Source organism: Typopeltis vanoorti, chromosome 6, assembly GCF_054136105.1.
Source record: "Typopeltis vanoorti isolate ZY-2024b chromosome 6, IOZ_Tvanoo_1.0, whole genome shotgun sequence".
Classification (NCBI taxonomy): Eukaryota; Metazoa; Arthropoda; class Arachnida; order Uropygi; family Thelyphonidae; genus Typopeltis; species Typopeltis vanoorti.
Window position 1 is genome coordinate 125,388,458 of NC_143554.1, and position 18,676 is coordinate 125,407,133.

The 18,676-nt window shown below is 35.2% G+C and overlaps 1 protein-coding gene across 4 annotated transcripts in view; it reads left to right on the forward strand.

Moving 5' to 3' along the window:
• The window catches only part of LOC150105909 (uncharacterized), a 327,762-nt gene that overhangs the window by 127,620 nt on the left and 181,466 nt on the right, over positions 1 to 18,676 (forward strand). For all 4 annotated transcript variants that reach the window (XM_090393671.1, XM_090393672.1, XM_090393670.1 and 1 more), the window contains one exon: positions 1,993 to 2,141. In XM_090393671.1, the coding sequence (XP_090249797.1) occupies positions 1,993 to 2,141 (149 nt within the window). The remainder of the gene's footprint in view (positions 1 to 1,992; positions 2,142 to 18,676) is intronic.

Below are 18,676 nucleotides of genomic sequence, written 5' to 3' on the forward strand. Positions count from 1 at the left end.
ATTTCATTGAAAAAATAGGAAAAGAAGAAATATATAAAAAATTATTGGAAACCAAAGCTTTCATGAAGAGAAAATTATTAATGGAGAAAGATTGATTAATTTGCCTGCATCAAAAAATTCAATAAACAGCACTATGTTTATGAGAAAGAATATACACAAACATGCAATTTCGTGATTGATATACATTTAATCAAATAGACCATATCATTATCAGTATTTATTTATTTATTCATATGGAGTTTCCTCCCTTTTTCTCCCCCATCCCTATTGGGGTGAGTTGAGCCCCCTCATGAGGGGGTTAAGTATTTATAGCTGTAGATCCATGTGTGTTCACGGCACCGGTTTGCCTGCTTGCAGGATGAAAAACGCCAGATAAACTGGCGGAAAAAACCCTGCTGCCTGCACCCAAGACCGGCTAATTTGGCTATGGCTGAGGAAGATCCTCAAATTCCTCACGTCTTTGAGGGGAATTGAGCCTGGGACACTCCTTCCCCAGTCATATGGTTGCGAAGCGCACAGCCACTAGGCTAACCGCACGGACATCATTATCAGTAAAAGACAGGAATTGTATCTGGAATATATAATAAAACATCACATATCCATATGTGATAGTTTATTATATATTCCAGATACAATTATCATTATTATTTTTTTTATATATTTGAACCATACACACAAAAGGTCACAAGACTTATAATCAGATTAGTGCTGTGTGGGGGCATGAGGATAAGAAGAAAGGAGGAATCTCTTCACATTTTGTTTGAACAGCTGAAGGTTGTATATTTTTGGGGGAAGGCAGAGTGGGGAGACTGTTCCAAAGAAGAGAAGTAGATGCAATGAAAGAGGAGGCAGTGAGTTTCAAGATGGACTGTAAAAGAGTGTTGGTTAGTAATGGCTCTTCTAATGATTTTGGAGGAAAGTGGCAGAACAATAGTTGCCAATTGAGCAGAGAAGTGCCCATGAAAGTATATATAGAAGAGGCACAAGGCAAAAATTGAATGTTTCTTTGAGAGAGGGATCATTACCCAGATTTCCCCTGTTTTGGATAGAATCGATCAGAGAGGATTTTGATGCATCACTGCAATGGCAAAATATTCCATGGTTGGGCAATTTGGTATTTGTATAGAGTTAGCAGCTGTAAAGGTGTAAAGTAGTATCTTGTGTGAAAAAGTACACAAGGTTTTTTGGCAGCTGCAGAAGCTGTAGTTGAAATGTGTTTGTGCCAGGAAACGATCATAGGTATAGATTGGTCCAAGAAGGAAAATCTGATTGCTTGGATATCTGGTTATTGTTGAAAGTGAGGAGAGGGATCTGAGCTTTTTCTTGTGAGAGATCTGACAGGACTGGGTTTTGGTGGCATCGAAGTCCACAAGGTTGTCCTTGCCCATTCGTATATAGTTAGGAGATCACAGTTCAGGCCACTGGTCGTGGTGTATCTTGGGGATTCTAATATTCAAGAACTAAAAGGTTTGTCAAATGAAAAGGAGGAGTGGAGGATGCTGTCATCAGCAAAGCTATAGATTGGATTGGAAATCTGTGAGAGCAGATCATTAATATTCAAGAGGAAGAGAGTGAGAGAAAGAACAGAACTGTGGGTTAGTCTTGCATTGGTAGGGAAATCTGAGGAGAGGAAACCATGTATCATGATTTCCTCTCCTCAGATACTTTTTTTTCACTAGTAAGCAACTAGTGAAAAAGTTGGCAATCCAGATGCAGAGTGTGGAAGACAGACTACAGAATGGCAGTTTGTTAAGTATGCCAAACCCAATCAAATGTTTTGACATGTTGAGGGCAACAGTTAAATAATTATACTTAAATCAGCTAATTCAGATGAAAGTTTTTTTTTTGTCACATCTTCATCAGTTTTCAATGTAACTCTTTTGGACTTCATTTTCTTGGCTACAAATTTATTACAATAGAAAATATTGCATTTTATCTTAAAATATATATCATTTTTATCTCTTTGCTTATGAAATTTCACAATCTTTCCAGAACATGTGTGGGAAGTGATAGTCAGAAACAAGGGACTTGGAAGCAGCAAGAACATCTCAGGGCTCCATCGTCTTTGCCTTACATCTAAGTCTTTAAGTTTGATTAAAGTACATCCCCAATCTGATAAATCAGATTTATTTGAATTCCCTGTAAGTTCATTAAAATTTTGTTATCTTTATTTGGTTGCATTATTTTTTTTCTTAATCTAGCTTGGCTTTTAATGTTAAATCCAGTATGATTAAAAAAAAGTATTTATAGCCCAACAAAATGCTAAATCATGTAGCTTCAAGCATTTAGTTTTACATAGTTTTTTTTGTAAATCCTTTGTCAAATGTGAATAAAGCAATCAATTTGTTCTTAATAAATATGACATAAAATTAAATGTTCGACATTATTTAAATTGCATATTACAAAATATCTATGACAAAGTGTCAGTATAAAGATGCAGTAGCTTGCATGATATAAGGAAAAAAAAAAAAACTTAGAATGTGCAAAAATGGAAGACAAGGATGTTCTGGATGTATTGAAGTAATTTGCTGGCTTGGTTGGTGTATCTATCCACTCTGCAGCCAACAGGTTGTAGCTTTGAATCCTGCCATGGATATGAATGTTTGTGGATTGTCTTTAGGAATGAGATGAATTTCATCAACTGATGTGAGACCATTGCAGCCACTTATTAGAGGCCTGAAGTGATTTGAAAGAGTTCCATGTTTGGTCTCTAGAGCAGGGTGTCTTGACTATGTAAAAAAATAAATATAAATATAAAATTAATAATAATAAAAAAATAGAAAAAAATCTTAAGCCCACCAGTCATAAAGTGTACTATAGGTTTACAAAAAACTTTCTTGGATGAAAGTCGCATAAAAAAAAAAAGAATAATAAATAATTGAAAAATTATACAGTACAAATTCTACAAATCAAAATTTGTTGAATGCACTCTGCATTTGATAACTTATGCCTGCTATAATGATTTGAAAGCTGATATCCATTTACTGGTCACAAGATTTTTTCACAAACTAGGAAAATGTTTAGTTTATATGTAAATATGCAAGATATTAACTTAAATCCATAATTTTTTCATAAATCATGTTATTTTTGTTTTTAATTGGCTGTTTTGGGATCTTTTTCCTATCTGATGCAGTTCCCCTTTCTGGCCATAAACAATCTGCCATTATGCTGATGTTTTAGCTTCCCTGGTACTTCCTCTCCATCTTTTATATGCTGGTGAAATCTTTCTTCCTGCTCTTTACTCATTGCACCAACATTCTCAAGGAAATACTGTAAATAAAATCTTTTCTTTCTTTTATAGGTACTCAGAAAATAAAAGCAAAAGAAACAAATTTTCAAATTCATATTACAACATCATTTTTCAGATTTCTTGAGCATATCTTTAACTTTCACCCATCCATCCTCCATCAAACAGACAAACTTCATACTTATCTGGCATCTACCTGACACCATGGAAGTAAGTCCATATCCAGCCCAAAAGGAGATAAGAGCCAACCATTAAACTGTTATTACTTTGACCTCACCTTGATCCTCTTAAACATAGAGGTCATCAATAATAATATATAAATATATATATTGTGCTTTATTTCATTACTACTAATGTTTGCCTCCCTTTATATGCTTTTGTAATAGCAATTCTTGTATTGTTTTCCATAGATTGAAGTTTTTAAGTTTGAGGGAGGGGCAAAACAAAAATGAAGAAATGTTGGTTGATGTAATTTGGAATAAGGTATTATATAGTGTGGATGTTGCTTCACACAATTCATTGGCATTATGCATTACACAGACATTTCAATAACAAAGTACAGAATTTTTTTTTTTTTTTTGAAACTGACAAAATTGCCCTCTTTGTCAAGAATTTTGATTTCATCCAGTATGAGTGGTTGTCCTGATAAATTCACTGCTTATATAACTATGTACATGGGGTAGTTATAGGTTTGTTTGTATATCAAATAATTAAACTTGTAATTCATATTTTTCTTATTATTTTCTAAGGAGAAGAAAATGGTTGTTTAGAAATATGAGGAACATTTTTGATTCTTTCAAAGTCAGCCAAACTCTCCTTACTGACTTTTATAATTCCAAGTTAAAAACCACATGTGAAGCTTCAGGCTTTTTAAATTCAAGGTTAAACAAAATAGTGACAAATTAATTATGCTTTATTAGAAAGCTTGCTCCGTATTTTTATATAATACTGAATATGGTAACACTTCTATTATAATTTCAAAAATGTAACAATTATATATTTTACAAAATTTGTGATAGATACACAGGGCTACAACTATCATTTGTGACATGTATATCTACTCTCTCTTCCTCTCCCCCCCCCCCTTTTGTTTTTTCTTTTCAAATGATGTGTTTGAACAGAGGAGATTTTTTGAGCAGAAGAATCATTGTTTGGAAGTGTCTTTTCAGTATAGTCGATTAGTCACCAGGTTACACACATCCCATTTTAGTGGTTGCTCTCAGCATATGAAATATTTGAAAAATTTCTCTTATGGTAGTCAGTTAAAAATCTGCAAGTATTATGTTTTTCTCTCAATTATTCTCTGAGAATTTAGAACTATTGTGTTCAAAAAGTGAAAACAAAACTTTCTGTACCACTTTCAAGTCCTCGTGCAACCATTCATCGTGTCCTACCTATCAACTGCTCTTCTTATTCTTATGGTATTTCATACAAGGAAGGAGCTTCATTGTTGGCTGATTGTTGGTCTTTTTCCTGATTTGCCATTTTTATGAACTATTTTTACTATCCCTGTAAAAATACTGACCATGAGACACATTGCTGAGAGATTTCTTCTATTATAGGCAAAAAAAAGTGCAAATATTTTCCTCCAAACAGCAGATGAAGACAGAAGTGCTTGAATTATATTCATGATAGAGGTCTCCACTTATGTGCAAAATTCAAACATATTTAAAAATTGTTTCAGTGGAAATATTTTAAAACAAAAGTATCCTCAAGGATACCACATGAAAAAGTTGCATGGTTGGCATGATACACAGCTTCTGGATTATGTAAAAAATAAATACATAAAAATTTTAAGAAATTAAATTAAATAATAAAATATAATAAAATAATATAATTTTAACAATAAAATTTTTTATTATTGAAAAGAACAAATAAAACAAATTTGCCTGCCTATGGTGCATTAATACCATGGGTTTACAACCTTTTGTAGGTGTGTGTGTGGGAAAGGGCATGAAAAAAAAATGACCAGATTTTTTTATCAATAAAATTATCTAAATGTTGCTATTATTGTGACACAGTATATAAATTGTTCTAATAAAGAATAAATGTAAAAAGAAAAAGAAAAAAACTTCCTCTTTTTTCAAGAAAATGTAATATAAACACAAATATAAAGTATAAACTTTGATTGAAAAAACTCAAATTTTCACAAATTTAAATAAAAATATCTTTTTCTTTTTTTACCTGTTAAAATGAAATATAATTAATACATGAACACAACTATTTTAATGTAAAGAAACTTAATTATAAAAAAAAATTAAATAAAAAATGTTTTCTTTAGTAGTCTCTTCTAAAGCAAAACAATCCCTCTCTCACTATGGAATTACAGTGCTGAAGTAATTCAGTGCTGTGCTTCAATGCATGAGGAGAATTCTCTAAGAGAATCAGTTTTTTTTTCCCCCTCCCATAGTTGCTTGGGGGAAGGGGTCAGTTACTCTGCATTTTTTTTTTAGAAAAAGCAAAGCAACTTTTCTGTGTGCATTCTGCACTAACATTTGTTAATGCCATTTGAGATGGACGATGATGAGATGCATTAGTATCCCCTGTGCTAGTTTACTTTTTTCCACTGAAAACTGACTGGCACAATGTCTGACAGAAATAATTCAACAAAGAAGAGTTCCAGATTACAAAGATGGCATCGACATAACGGAATCATAATGGAAACTTAGGAGGAAAGAATGATTGTCTGAAACTTTTTCAGTTTTGGGAAGTTCTTTTTTTATACTACTTAATATAATATATATTTTAATGTGTCGTTATTATTTTTAATTATTATTCTACTCTATCTTGTCTTTAACTGTTTCTAAATTTTGATACTGGTCACAGGTCATGACCAACTGTTTTGTGTTTATTAAATGATATATTATTTTCCATGCAAGTGAATTCTATCTCTTATCGTTATTATTGTGGCAGCTAATAACATATCAGTTTTATAACATTTTTTTTTTAAATTTTGCAAAGGAGCTCAAGTAGTTTCTGCTGGCTCTCAGGTTAAACAAAATTTCCAATCTTCTCAAGTACATTTATTTATTTATTTTTTATTAACCAGTGCAATAATAATATTTTGGAGTTGTCTGAATTTCTCTAAATCTTGATAGAATCTTTCTAATCAAGAATTGTCATATATCTATAAATTTCAGTTATTAATCAAAGATTTTAACCCTTCTGTTCCTTTCTTGATATTAGGAAAGCTGTTAATGTCTCATGTTGACATTAACAGATAATGAGATTTCAGTGCTAAGCATTTAGATTTTGCCATTGGTTTCTTTTTTTCTGCCATTAGAAGATTTCTGTCATTGGTTTCATGTTTAATATCAAGGACCTTCATAATGTTTCTTAACAGTAGAATCCAGTTTGTAATTGCATATGAATTATTCGGCTCTACAATCCTGTGACTCATTTAAGTAACAAGGAAATTTGGCTTTGTGATCTCTTTAAATGTAACAAACAACAATATTATTGTAAAAAAAAGGGCTAATAAAGAACATACTGTTGTAATCCAGGATTAAAATGATAATTTTGTGAGGTTCGACATTTTGTTGCATGATCATTCTTATATACTAATGCATTCCCAGAGATAAAATCACGAGTAAATAAACTTTTAGATTAAGTACAGTCTTGAAATGATGGAGCAATATTAAAAAAAAAAAAAAAGTTAATTTCATTATTCCAGTATTCCTAATCTATATGAACATTCTCTATATGCTTTATTTTCTATTATTAATTTTATTAGTTTATCTCTACTGCCTTTTTTTTTTTTTTTAACTCTTTATCGTTTAATACTTTAACTTCCTATTCTTTATTAACTTTACTCTTCTTTTAGTATTTTTCCTATACCAGGAGAACTGGAAATTTATTTAGATTAATCGACTGCACCACCAGTGCTCTCCTTGTGGTATAAGATATAATAATACTTCCAGTAGAGTTCACTCTGAAATTATCCAAAAGCCCTTTTTTACAGTAAATAGTCATAGCTAACATTAAATTCCTTTGCTAACAGGTTCGTGTTTATTTTGAAACAGTGCATTGCATAAAGATCAGTCGGCACACTTTGTAAACAAAACAAACCTATTTATTTACACTAAACTGTAATTATACAAATCATACAATAGGAAGGATTCTCTCTCTTAACTCTACTTTAAGCTTAAAACTTCAGCAATTTAATATTTAGAAAATACACAGAGTCATGCAACATATTATATCATCATCATCAACAACCATGGGTCCAATGCCCATAGGTGTCTGATGCCATCTTGATATAATTCTTCCATTGCATTCTATTTTGTGCAAGATGACTCGATTTGTGTATAGAGTTTCTGCACCATTTGACAATGTCATCACCCCATTCTCTGTTTGGTCTTCCTTTTTTGCTCTTTCCTTCAATCATCCCAAATAGCAACATTTTTATTTTCCTCATCGTTCATACTACAGTCAAAGAGACGTAGTTTCCTTTTGATTATTTTCTGGATCAGGTTTTCTTTTGGTTGTATTTGTCTGTAGATTTCTTCATAGTTCACTTTCTGGATCCAGCTTATTCTCAAGATCTTTCTATAGCACTTCCTCTCAAATATCCTCCTTTCAGATTTTCTCAGGCATACCCAGGCCTCACATCCATAGAGCATACTGCTGAAGATACAGGTTTCTGCAATGTGTAGTTTAGTTTGCATCTTTATAGCTCAGCTCTTCCATATTATGTCCATGGCTTTTAAAATAGTTGTTACTCTGGCTATTCTAATTGTTATCTCTTTTTTGAGGCCCAAGTCATGTGGCATCCAAGATATGTGAAATATTCCACATTTTCCAGTTGAAATCTGTCTATGGTAACTCTGTTCGGTAACTCCTGTTGTCCAAATATCATTGTTTCAGTTTTTTGAAAGTTGACATTTAGTCCATATCTTTTTCCTTCTGTGTATAGTGTTTCTGCAAAACAGAAGTAGTTTATTCTCATGCTATTTATTGAAATGCCTCCACTTTCTTCTTTAATCTCATCTAGTGTTCTTCCCAGATGATTGGTGATATTGGGTCCCCTTGGCTTGTGCCTTGACTAGTGGCAAACCAATCTCCAGTCGCACCTGCTATCCTCATGTTTGCTTGTGCTTGGCTGTTTATATCTTTCAGCAGGCAGATCAATTTGTCCACACACCATAGGATTCCAAGACAGCTCATGTTATATTTTGGTCAGTAATATCAAATGCTTTTTGGAAGTCCACGAAACAGCAGTATATCTTTTTGTTCTTTCTTCGAGCTTTCTCTGCTATTAGTCTTAGTGCAAGTATTTGTTGCACTGTACTTTGATCTTTTCAAAATCCGGCTTGCTCATCAGGTAGATGTTGTCTCCATATGACCCTTCAGGCGTTCTGTTAGTATTTTCATATTATATAAACATTCCAAAAAAACTATCAGCCCATTACAATTCAAGGAATATCATGCTCTGTTACTTGTAATTAGTAATTCTAACTATAACTGTAAACAGACTATTCTTAGACTAGTTATATCAACACTTAAAGAAACTTATCAGCCCTTCTCAGACAATTTCACATATCATAAGCAAACACAATGAAATCAACTCGCATATCTTCTTTAATGCTATTTTGCACCCGTTCCTAGTTCCTTCTTAGGTTCCTTTGGCTTCCCATCCATTTCAGGTTTTGACTTCCATGCAGAGATTACGTCGTCTCACTTGGATGAACTGTGGAGCTTGGAGCACATTTTTCCCGATGTCTATGAATCAGACAAAAGGGGGTCCGACAATCGAGGCACTTTGCAGATTGCCCTATTGGCAATGTATGCTGGTCTTGCTTCTCTTCTCACTCGGTAGTTTCACTGCTCCCACATCTGTCCCTCGTGACTTCAACTGGACCGACAAACACGGCAAAACGACTTGATCTGAAGTTCTCTTCCTTTTTTTTTTTTTTTCATTCATTCCTAGATGACCTTTATACAATTTTCTCGGATCTCTGGACGAAGGGTCAAGGCCACCAAACATTCCCACGCAAACCTTCTTGACCTTCACGTTAAAGCTCACTTTTAGTTCTCACCGAATATACACACTTAATCCTATTTTCAAAAAGGCGAACTACTTCAGAAGTATGCCGCCCTTTTTGCCACTGACCTTGAAGGTGATATCAGGCTGACTCTGAGCACATTAAAATTCACTTACATTATATACAGTTCCTTCATCAATACAATGCTGATTTCTAAGACATTGCCCTTGAACCTTACAGTTTAGACATTTTCTGTTTTTGTACAGTCTTGCATGTTAATTGCTTGGGGTTAAATACATGGGCTTATTTTTATTATTTACAACGTGAATACAAAGTTAGTTTAGACTGTTTATGAGTTGCGACCTCTGTAAAAGTCGATGCAACAAAAGGAAAATTTCTACTGCATCGAATTTTACAAAGGTCCACTCCTTCACAAAAAAAATTTAGCCAAGAATGTGGATGAATTTTTTTTTTTTCTTTTATGTTTGTCTGGTGCTCATTCTCTGGAGTGGATGCTAACTAGTTTTATTAACCTTCCTAGGTCTCTGGAAATATCTCGCTTGATGGAACTCTCTTATTTCGGCATTTTCCAACCTACTGTCTTACCCCCCCTCTTCCTCGGATATTACTGAGTATGCCTGACTTGACATTGTTTAGGTTATTGCCTCCTCTCCATACTCGACTTCTTCTAGTAGCTGTAGGAGTAAACTTTCTTTTGTGAAATTGACGATGAGTATGTCTGTTGTTCCTGTGATCCTTTTCAGTTACGTGCACCTCAACGTTATGATCCCTGATTTCTTTCTCAGGCTCCTTCCCTTCTTTCTGACTGTCTGCCACTTTAACATTAGAAATAAGATAGGCTTCATTCAGAACCCCCTGAGGATGATCCCTTTCTATTGAGGAATCTAGCAAGGTCTCAGTATTGTCTTTGCGACACACAGCTTCATCTTGCTTATTCTGAACCCCACCTTCATCTTTCTACCTGTTTCCCTGATCCCTTCTGGTCCTGACTTCCAATGTCTGCATCCTGTGATTGTTTCCCTTACTACTGGATAGTCTAATTCCAATTAAGGAAACATCTCCAGTGTCGAAATCACATCAGAACTTATTTTTCTTTAGGAAAGCAGTTCCTAAGATCACCTGAATGTTTGGATGGGAAGTCACAGGAAGAATTAATAGCTCTTGTGAGACATTCATATATAAATCAGGCAACCTCATTTTTACCCACATATTTCTCTGAGCCCATATTGTGGGACTTGAATTTCCAATCAGTTTTACAGGTCTCCTTAGCATACTTACACCGTCTGGATTGCAGAAGCTTATTCTTTTGAAAAATGCCCCGGTAATCACAGAAACTTGGGAACCGGTATCCAATAGAATATTGCATGGTATCCTTTTTTATTTCACCCTGAATGGCCATTATAGAATTCTTATTCTGCTCTCTCATTCCTTTCCTCCTGTTCCTTGGCCTGTTAGTAGGGTGGCAGCGAGTGAACTCAAAATTGGACACATACTGCATGTCTCTAGTGGGGGTTTCTCTTATTTTTGAAACAGTTCTGGGCAATATGCCCAAACCTGTTACAATTGTAACATTGGAGGGGGCTCTCTCCTGTTTCTCCTTTCGTTGTCTTCCCTCTCGTGACGTGAGGTATTCTTGAAGGATTTTTCTCCGAGTTCCTCCAACTGCTTGATCAGTAAAGTAATCCATTCCATCATAGATTGTTGTAGTCTTTCGACCTCCTGTGTTATCAGTGACCGTAATTCTTCCATGTCTGAGGAGTCTACACATTCCTTGATTAATCTCCTGTAGTCTGCTTTGTTTATTACAATTGTATTGGTGTTGTCCTCCTTTTTCTCCTTTCATTGTTCGCTTAAATTTCCCGTTTGGGCATCTGGATCTTCTTCACGCTTTGTGTCATTTTGAAATCATTTTCTTTCTTAATGGCACGTACTTGGTTAGCACTCGAGGTGGGATGGAGTTCACCTAATCTCTCTTCCTTCTCCTTCACTGCCAGGAAAGATGTTTCCTGGCACTTCTAAGTTTTTGATCTTTTTCTTATACGCAGTTTCCTTGAACTCGTCCTTTAATCCCAGCCTGAACTGGTGGAAAACAGCCCAATCGAGGTGATAGTTTTCTTCCTCGGAGACGCTTAGACTATTCGCCAATTTTAATAGTCTGTTATAAAATTCAGTGACCGTCTCCTTTCTCTCTTGAGCTCATTTTTGTAGCTTCCATAGGTTAGGACCCACGCTTCATACCTTGGAGAACTGGGAAGTCAGGGTGTCTTAGAATTTCTTATATTTCAAGGTGTCTCGGCGAACTGGAGACGAATGCAAGAAATTCTTGATCCTTCCTACCAGTTTATTCCTCAGTAGGATTAGCAACTGGGGGTCTGACCAGTTTCCTAATTTTTTAAGCTCTTCAGCAAATTAAAAAAAAAGACAAAACAACATTGGGTGTCCTCTCCATAGAATTGTGGGATGATGAGGTGAGGACTGATCATTCTAAAAAACTCTATCACCCATCGTGTTACTACTTGTAGCTTCCGAATTCATGCTATCCACATTCATGCTTTACAAAATTTAAATTTTCTGAATATTTTAAATCTTTGTCACCTTGATCCTTATCCAAAACTGTTTCAATCCACTCTTATTTATCTCAGTTATTGTGGATTATATCCTGTCGACTGCTGCATTTTAATCTTATTTTAGGTGTATGCACTTATTTTGTAATATTTCTCTATATGCTTTATTTTTTTTTTGTTTTATTGTAATATTTCTCTGTATGCTTTATTAGTATATCTCTACTGCTTTTTTTTCAAGTCTTTATCCCTTAATACTTTAACTTCCTATTCTTTATTAACTTTACTTTTAGTATTTTTCATATACTGGGAGAACTCTTGAAATTTATTTAGATTAATCGACTGCACCACCAGTGTTCTCCTTGTGGTATAAGATATAATAATACTTCCAGTAGAGTTCACTCTGAAATTATCCTAAAGCCCTTTTTTACAGTAAACAGTCATAGCTAACATTAAATTCCTTCTTTCTTTTAAGGTAACAATGGTGATCAGCATTCATATTTATGAATTTAGGGACACAAAACGCAGATGGGTGGAGGACCCATCTGCAACCTTCATAACAACCACAAAGAAAAATCTCAATACAAGAAAACCTGGTGAAGTGTTTTTTTTTTTCCTGAGCATTCAATAGCAACCTTACTGTACAAATCCAGAAGATAATCGTAATATAACAATATGAACTGTATAATTCCAGAAGAATCATAGTACGTGAGGACTTTAACAGAGTTTTTTTTTTTTTTTTTAATCACTAGAGGGCAGGCTAAGAAAAAAGATTAGTTAGCAACGTAGATGTAATTTACCTGTATAGAATGCAACAGCATGTAGCTTGGTTCTTATATACATGTATCCTTCTGATGATGACCTCAATACAGGGGTCGAAACATCACGTTATTATTTTATTATTAATCAGTAAAATAATCTTTTCCACACGTGTGTTTTGTGTCCCTAAATTCATAAATATGAATTAAATTCCTTCGCTTACAGGTTCGTATTTATTTTGAAACAGTGCATTGCATAAAAATCAGATGGCACACTTTGTAAACAAAACAAACATATTTATTTACACTAAACTGTAATTATACAAATCATACAATAGGAAGGATTCTCTGTCTCTCTCTCTCTTAACTCCACTTTAAGCTTAAAACTTCAGCAAATTCGCATTTAGAAAATGCACGGAGTCATGCAACATATTATATCAACATTCAAAAAAACTATCAGCCTGTTACAATTCAAGGAATATCATGCTCTGTTACTTGTAACCATTAATTTTAACTGTAAATGTAAACAGACTATTCTTAGACTAGTTATATCAACACTTACAGAAACTTAACAGCCCTTCTCAGACAATTTCACATATCATAAGCAAACACAATGAAATCAACTCGCATATCTTCTTTAATGTTATTATGCACCCGTTCCTAGTTCCTTCCGTTCCTAGTTCCTTCTTAGGTTCCTTTGGCTTCCCATCCGTTTCAGGTTTTGAATTCCACGCAGAGATTCCGTCGTCACCGTCGTCTCACTTGGATGAACCTCAGGGCTTGGAGCACATTTTTCCCGATGTCTATGAATCAGCCAAAAGGGATCTGACGATCGAGGCACTTTGCAGATTGTCCTATTGGCAATCTATGTTGGTCCTGCTTCTCTTCTCCCTTGGTAGTTTCACGGCTCCCGTGGCTGTCCCTCGCAACTTCAACCGGACCGACGAACATAGCGAATCGACTCGATCTGAAGTCCTCTCCTCTCTTCTCTTCCTTCCCTTCCTTTTTTTTTTTTTCATTCATTCCTAGATGACCTTTATACAATTTTCTCAGGTCGCTGGAAGAAGGGTGGAGGCCCCTGAACATTCCCGCACAAACCGTCTTGACCTTCACGTTAAAGCTCAATTTTAGTTCTCACCGAATATACACACTTAATCCTATTTTCAAAAAGGTGAACTACTTCAGAAGTATGCCGCCCTTTTTGCCACTGACTTTGAAGGTGGTATCAGGCTGACTCTGAGCACATAAAAATTCACTTACATTATATACAGTTCCTACATCAATACAATGCTGATTTCTAAGGCATTGCCCTTGAACCTTACAGTTTAGATTTTCTGTTTTTGTACAATCTTGCATGTTAATTCCTTGGGATTAAATACATGGGCTTATTTTTATTATTTACAATGTTAATACATAGTTAGTTTAGCCTGTTTACGAGTTGCGACCTCTGTAAAAGTCGATGCAAGAAATGGAAAATTTCTACTGCATTGAATTTTACAAGTGTTCTGGGACCACTCTTGTTTAATTTATATATTATTATTATTACGGGCGACTCCAGGGAGTCTTTAGTCTCATCGAGGGAGGCGCTAAACATCATGTCCACACAACTATAAGATATTCTCACAGTATCTATCATACTTTGCCTTGAACTCTCACTGTCATAGCATCCACAACAGACTCTGGCAGCTTATTCCATTCATTTACCACTCTAAAAGTAAAAAACCCAGCTCTAACACCCTTTCCTAACCACACTCTTGCCCAGCTTCCATAGATGTCCCCTTAGTTCTCCCACCACCACTCCTGATCTCAAAAATATCCTCTGAATTAATCCTCTAGAAACCCTTTAGCAATTTGAATGTCTCAATCATATCTCCTCTTTTCCACCTATCAACCGATTTCTGCAAATCACAAATCTTCAACCTGTTCTCATAAGGTTCATTCCATAGACCTGCTATCATCTTGGTCACTGTCATCACTATCATCTGCTATATATCAGTGATATAGTTAAGGACTTTGCTGTTTACTGATAATGAAGTTCAGGTAATACATTGCAAAATTTGTAAAGATTACCTAGAAAATTCCTGCTACACCATGAAGAACACCCTGACAAGTACAGATAAGGAGGATATACTTCCATGAGGCACTAATCAGGCCTCATTTGAATTTCTTTGCAGAACTGGTCACTTACATATCTTGGCAATAAGGAAACAGAGAGAGTGTGCAAAGACATATTACTATGACTGTCTCAGGACTCTGGAATGTTGAATGTGATGATAGATTAAGGGAATATGGTTTACAGTGCTTGGTTGGTAGTTGGAGGACAGGTGATATAACAGAGATGTGTAAGTTGGTGAGAAAATCCTATCAGATAGATACTGAGGAATTATTGCATATGATAATGGGAGAAGGAGAGAGATCATTTTGGAACCTGTACAAAAATCATGTGAGTAGGGAAGTAAAAAGGAGATTTGTTGCAGGCTGGGTGGTGTATGAGTGAATGCATTGCTGGAGTGGGTAGTGAGTGCTCTACTGCTAATGTCTTTGAGGTATTGTATGATAGTTATTATTTGGTATGTGAGTGTTCAACCTGCTATGAGTCTTTGGATTCCATAGAGGCTTTGAAATAATATTAAATACTTCTTCTACGGTTCTTAATGCACCCTTAAACATCCAGGGTATCCTTGGTTTTCGTAACCATAATTCCAGGATAGCGTGATTAGACCTATGCCTATAAATGTACTGTATGTCAGTTGCGTGTGTTCTCCTGGCCAGTTTGCCTGTATGTAGGACAAAAAAAACTTGATTTTCTGGGAGGGAGAAACCCTGCTACTTCATATGAGACCTCTAATTCACCTGTTCTTGAAAAGCCCTAATAAAGATCCTTCACATCATGGATGGGATTTGAACCCAGGTTTTTCCATTCGAAGGGCATCATTAAAGCCAACTTAGCTACAGAGGCTCTCAATACTATATGCTAATATTATAAAATTATTTGACTTTGCAATAAATGCAGGATATTTTTCCTGCCATAAAATGTACATGCAAATTGAAGGAGCTGTATAGGTTCACCCCCCTCTCTCTCTTAACCAGCAAACTATTACTATTCGGCACCTGCATGGAGTCACCATCCTAGACAACATAAATTTTGTCATATTGCTTCTTAAATCCATTTACTATCTGCATGGTTTGCTGCTCTATCATGCAAGGAATTCCATGGTCCAGCTACCCCTCCATGCAAAAAAGCACTTCTTACTTTCCTTCTCACTACCTCATTTTTCAACTTTCAGGATAGCCCATTGTCCTTGTTCCTTCTCCTTGTTTTGCTATATGAAAAATCTTCTCAGCATCCATCTTGGAAATACTTCTCAACAGTTTAAATGTCTCAAGCATGTCAATTCCCATTTGTCTTTTATCTACCAGGCTCTGTAATTTGTATGCCCTCAGTTTGTCTTCATAACCAAAAGTACAATCCTGATATCATTTTTGTTATCTACCTCTGTATCCTCTCCAAAGTTAATTTATCCTTTTCAAATCCATCCCAGTAAGTAACCAGATCTGAGTGCCGTAATTCAGGTATATACAGTTAAATCATCATTATCTCTATTGGTTGAAGTACTTAGTATTGCAGCAGTCATCTGAGTTACCTTCATCACCTTTGGAAGTTGTTCTTTAAACTTCAAATTTTTATCCACTCTCACCCCAAAATCTCTTTCCTCCTTCACTCCTTTAGTATAGTTCTACTAATAAAATATACAGCCTCCCATAATTGGATCCCAGATTTCAAGCATTTAGTTACATTAAACTGATGTCCCTACTCATTTGCCTATCTGCAGCTTATTCTAATCATCTTGAAGGCTACCATATCAGTACTATTACTAATTTTAAACTTCACATAATCTCCTAATAACTGAATATATCTCTCTGCAACTCGGTGACGATATCATTGACATAAAAGTTAAAAAGCAGGGATCTCCCAGTACTAATCCCTATGGAACCCTACTCGTGACCATTCTTTTCTGTGATACTGCTCCCCGTACACAACTCTGATATCTAAAAGACAGTAATTCACAATCCAGTTCACCAACCTGATATCTGACCTATGTGTTGCAACTTAAATATCAATTTATCATGTCAAATGTTTTTGCAATATCTAATCACGTCAACTGCTGTTATCACCAGTGCTTTTTTCCTGGCGGTACACAACGGTACGCAGTACCACACCTTTTTTCTTAAGTTTATAAAAATTTGCAATTTATTGACAGCAAAATGTATTATAAATATTTCGGTAAATGGTACTGTGTTCAAGAATTGAATTTTCAGTTTCGATTACTCAAAAGTTTGGTACCCTGTTTTTCTGTTTCATAGGTTGGTATGCAACCGGAAACAGGAAGTTGTGTTCACTTCCGATTGTTTCCAATATCAGTTTATCAGTTCTATATTCACTCTGCAACAGGCAGGTGTTCACATGAATTTTGAATTATTCTAATTTAAATCAGTGCAATCATTGTTCAAAATTAGTAAAATAAGTAGTTACTTTATGCCAATGAGTAAAAAAGGAAGGCTGCAGAAGCAGAAATTATTAGTGAATCTACTTGTGATCCTGTAAAACAGAAAACTAGCACCGAAAATACACTTGGTGAAGACATCACGAAACCAAGACCGAAGATCCACGAGGTCAAAAGGAAGCAGATTCTGATAATCGTTGGCCCGAATGTTGGACACTTTTGCAGAAAAATGACTTCTGCGAGAGAAATGAGTGGCAATATGTGTGGCAATCAAGAATAAAATGTTGGGCTGTTAAGTGTGTCGTGATGTCAGAAGTCTTGCCGTCGATAAATGCATAGGAACGAAAATTTCAGTGGAGTGGACAAATGGTAAAATCAGTCATTTTGGAGAATCTCGCAAACAACAATTAATGCATTAATGGTAAATTAAGAAAAAAGATTTACAATCATAAGGGGAGTGCAGCACACAAAGCATGCCAAAAAATAAAATCTGATGCAAAAAACGAAACATTAGAGAAAGTTTTCCTAAATACTTTGTCTCATAATAAAGACATAACAGGAAAAGTGTTTCGAACCGCTTACAAAGTTGCGAGGAGAAATCAATCATATAACTTTGAAGATGAAATAAATTTACAGGAATTTAATGGCCTAGACATGGGATATATTCTTCATTCTGCAAATGCTTGCATTAACATTGTGAGCCATATCACAAATGAAATGAGAAAAACATTAATAGACAATATAGTGATCTCCAAGAACAAAATATCATTACTTATTGATGAATCGACAACTGTGAGTAACACAACAACATTGATTGTTATTATCCTTGTAGTTCTTCCTGAACTTTTGGCTCCTGTGAATCTTTTCCTAGATTTAATCGAATTATCAGATGTAACTTCTAGAGGAATTCTAAACTCTTTAATTAATCATCTTGAGTGTTTACGATTATCTGAAAATTACTTAAAGGAGTATTTATTGTCTGTAACTTGTGATGGTGCAGTCGTATTGTTTGGTGTGCGTAATGGTGTAAGGAGGCTAATGCAAGAGAAGTTTCCTAGTGTTATTTTCTGGCATTGTGCAGCCATCGCCTTGAATTGTCTGTTAGTGACACAGGGAACAATGTGGCAGGAGTGAATCGTTTTATGAGTTTCATGGACAAACTTTGTGACTTATCATGCTTTGCCTAAGATTGCTAGGGAATTACAGGAATGTGCAGCGACTCTAGAACTTCAACTTCTTAAAATTGGCAGAATTTTAAGCACTCGCTGGGTTGCATCTAGCTTTCGCACTGTTTCTGCAGTGTAGCAAGACTTTGAAGCCCTCGTCCATCACCTTTCTGGAGGCAGAAGAAGCAAAACAGATCGCTTTCTTTAGAGTGCCTTTTAAGAAAAATAACGTCATGCGAGTTTGTTCTTGATTTGGGCCTTATGTGTGTGATGCTCTCCAAGAACTTAGTGAACTAAGTCTAGATTTACAAGAGAGAAATATTGACTTGTACCAAGTAGACAGGAAGATAAAGAATACAGTTTAACTTTTTGAAGAAAGAATTGAACATCCTGGTCTGTACTACAGCATTTCTCTTCAAAGTCAGAAAAACATA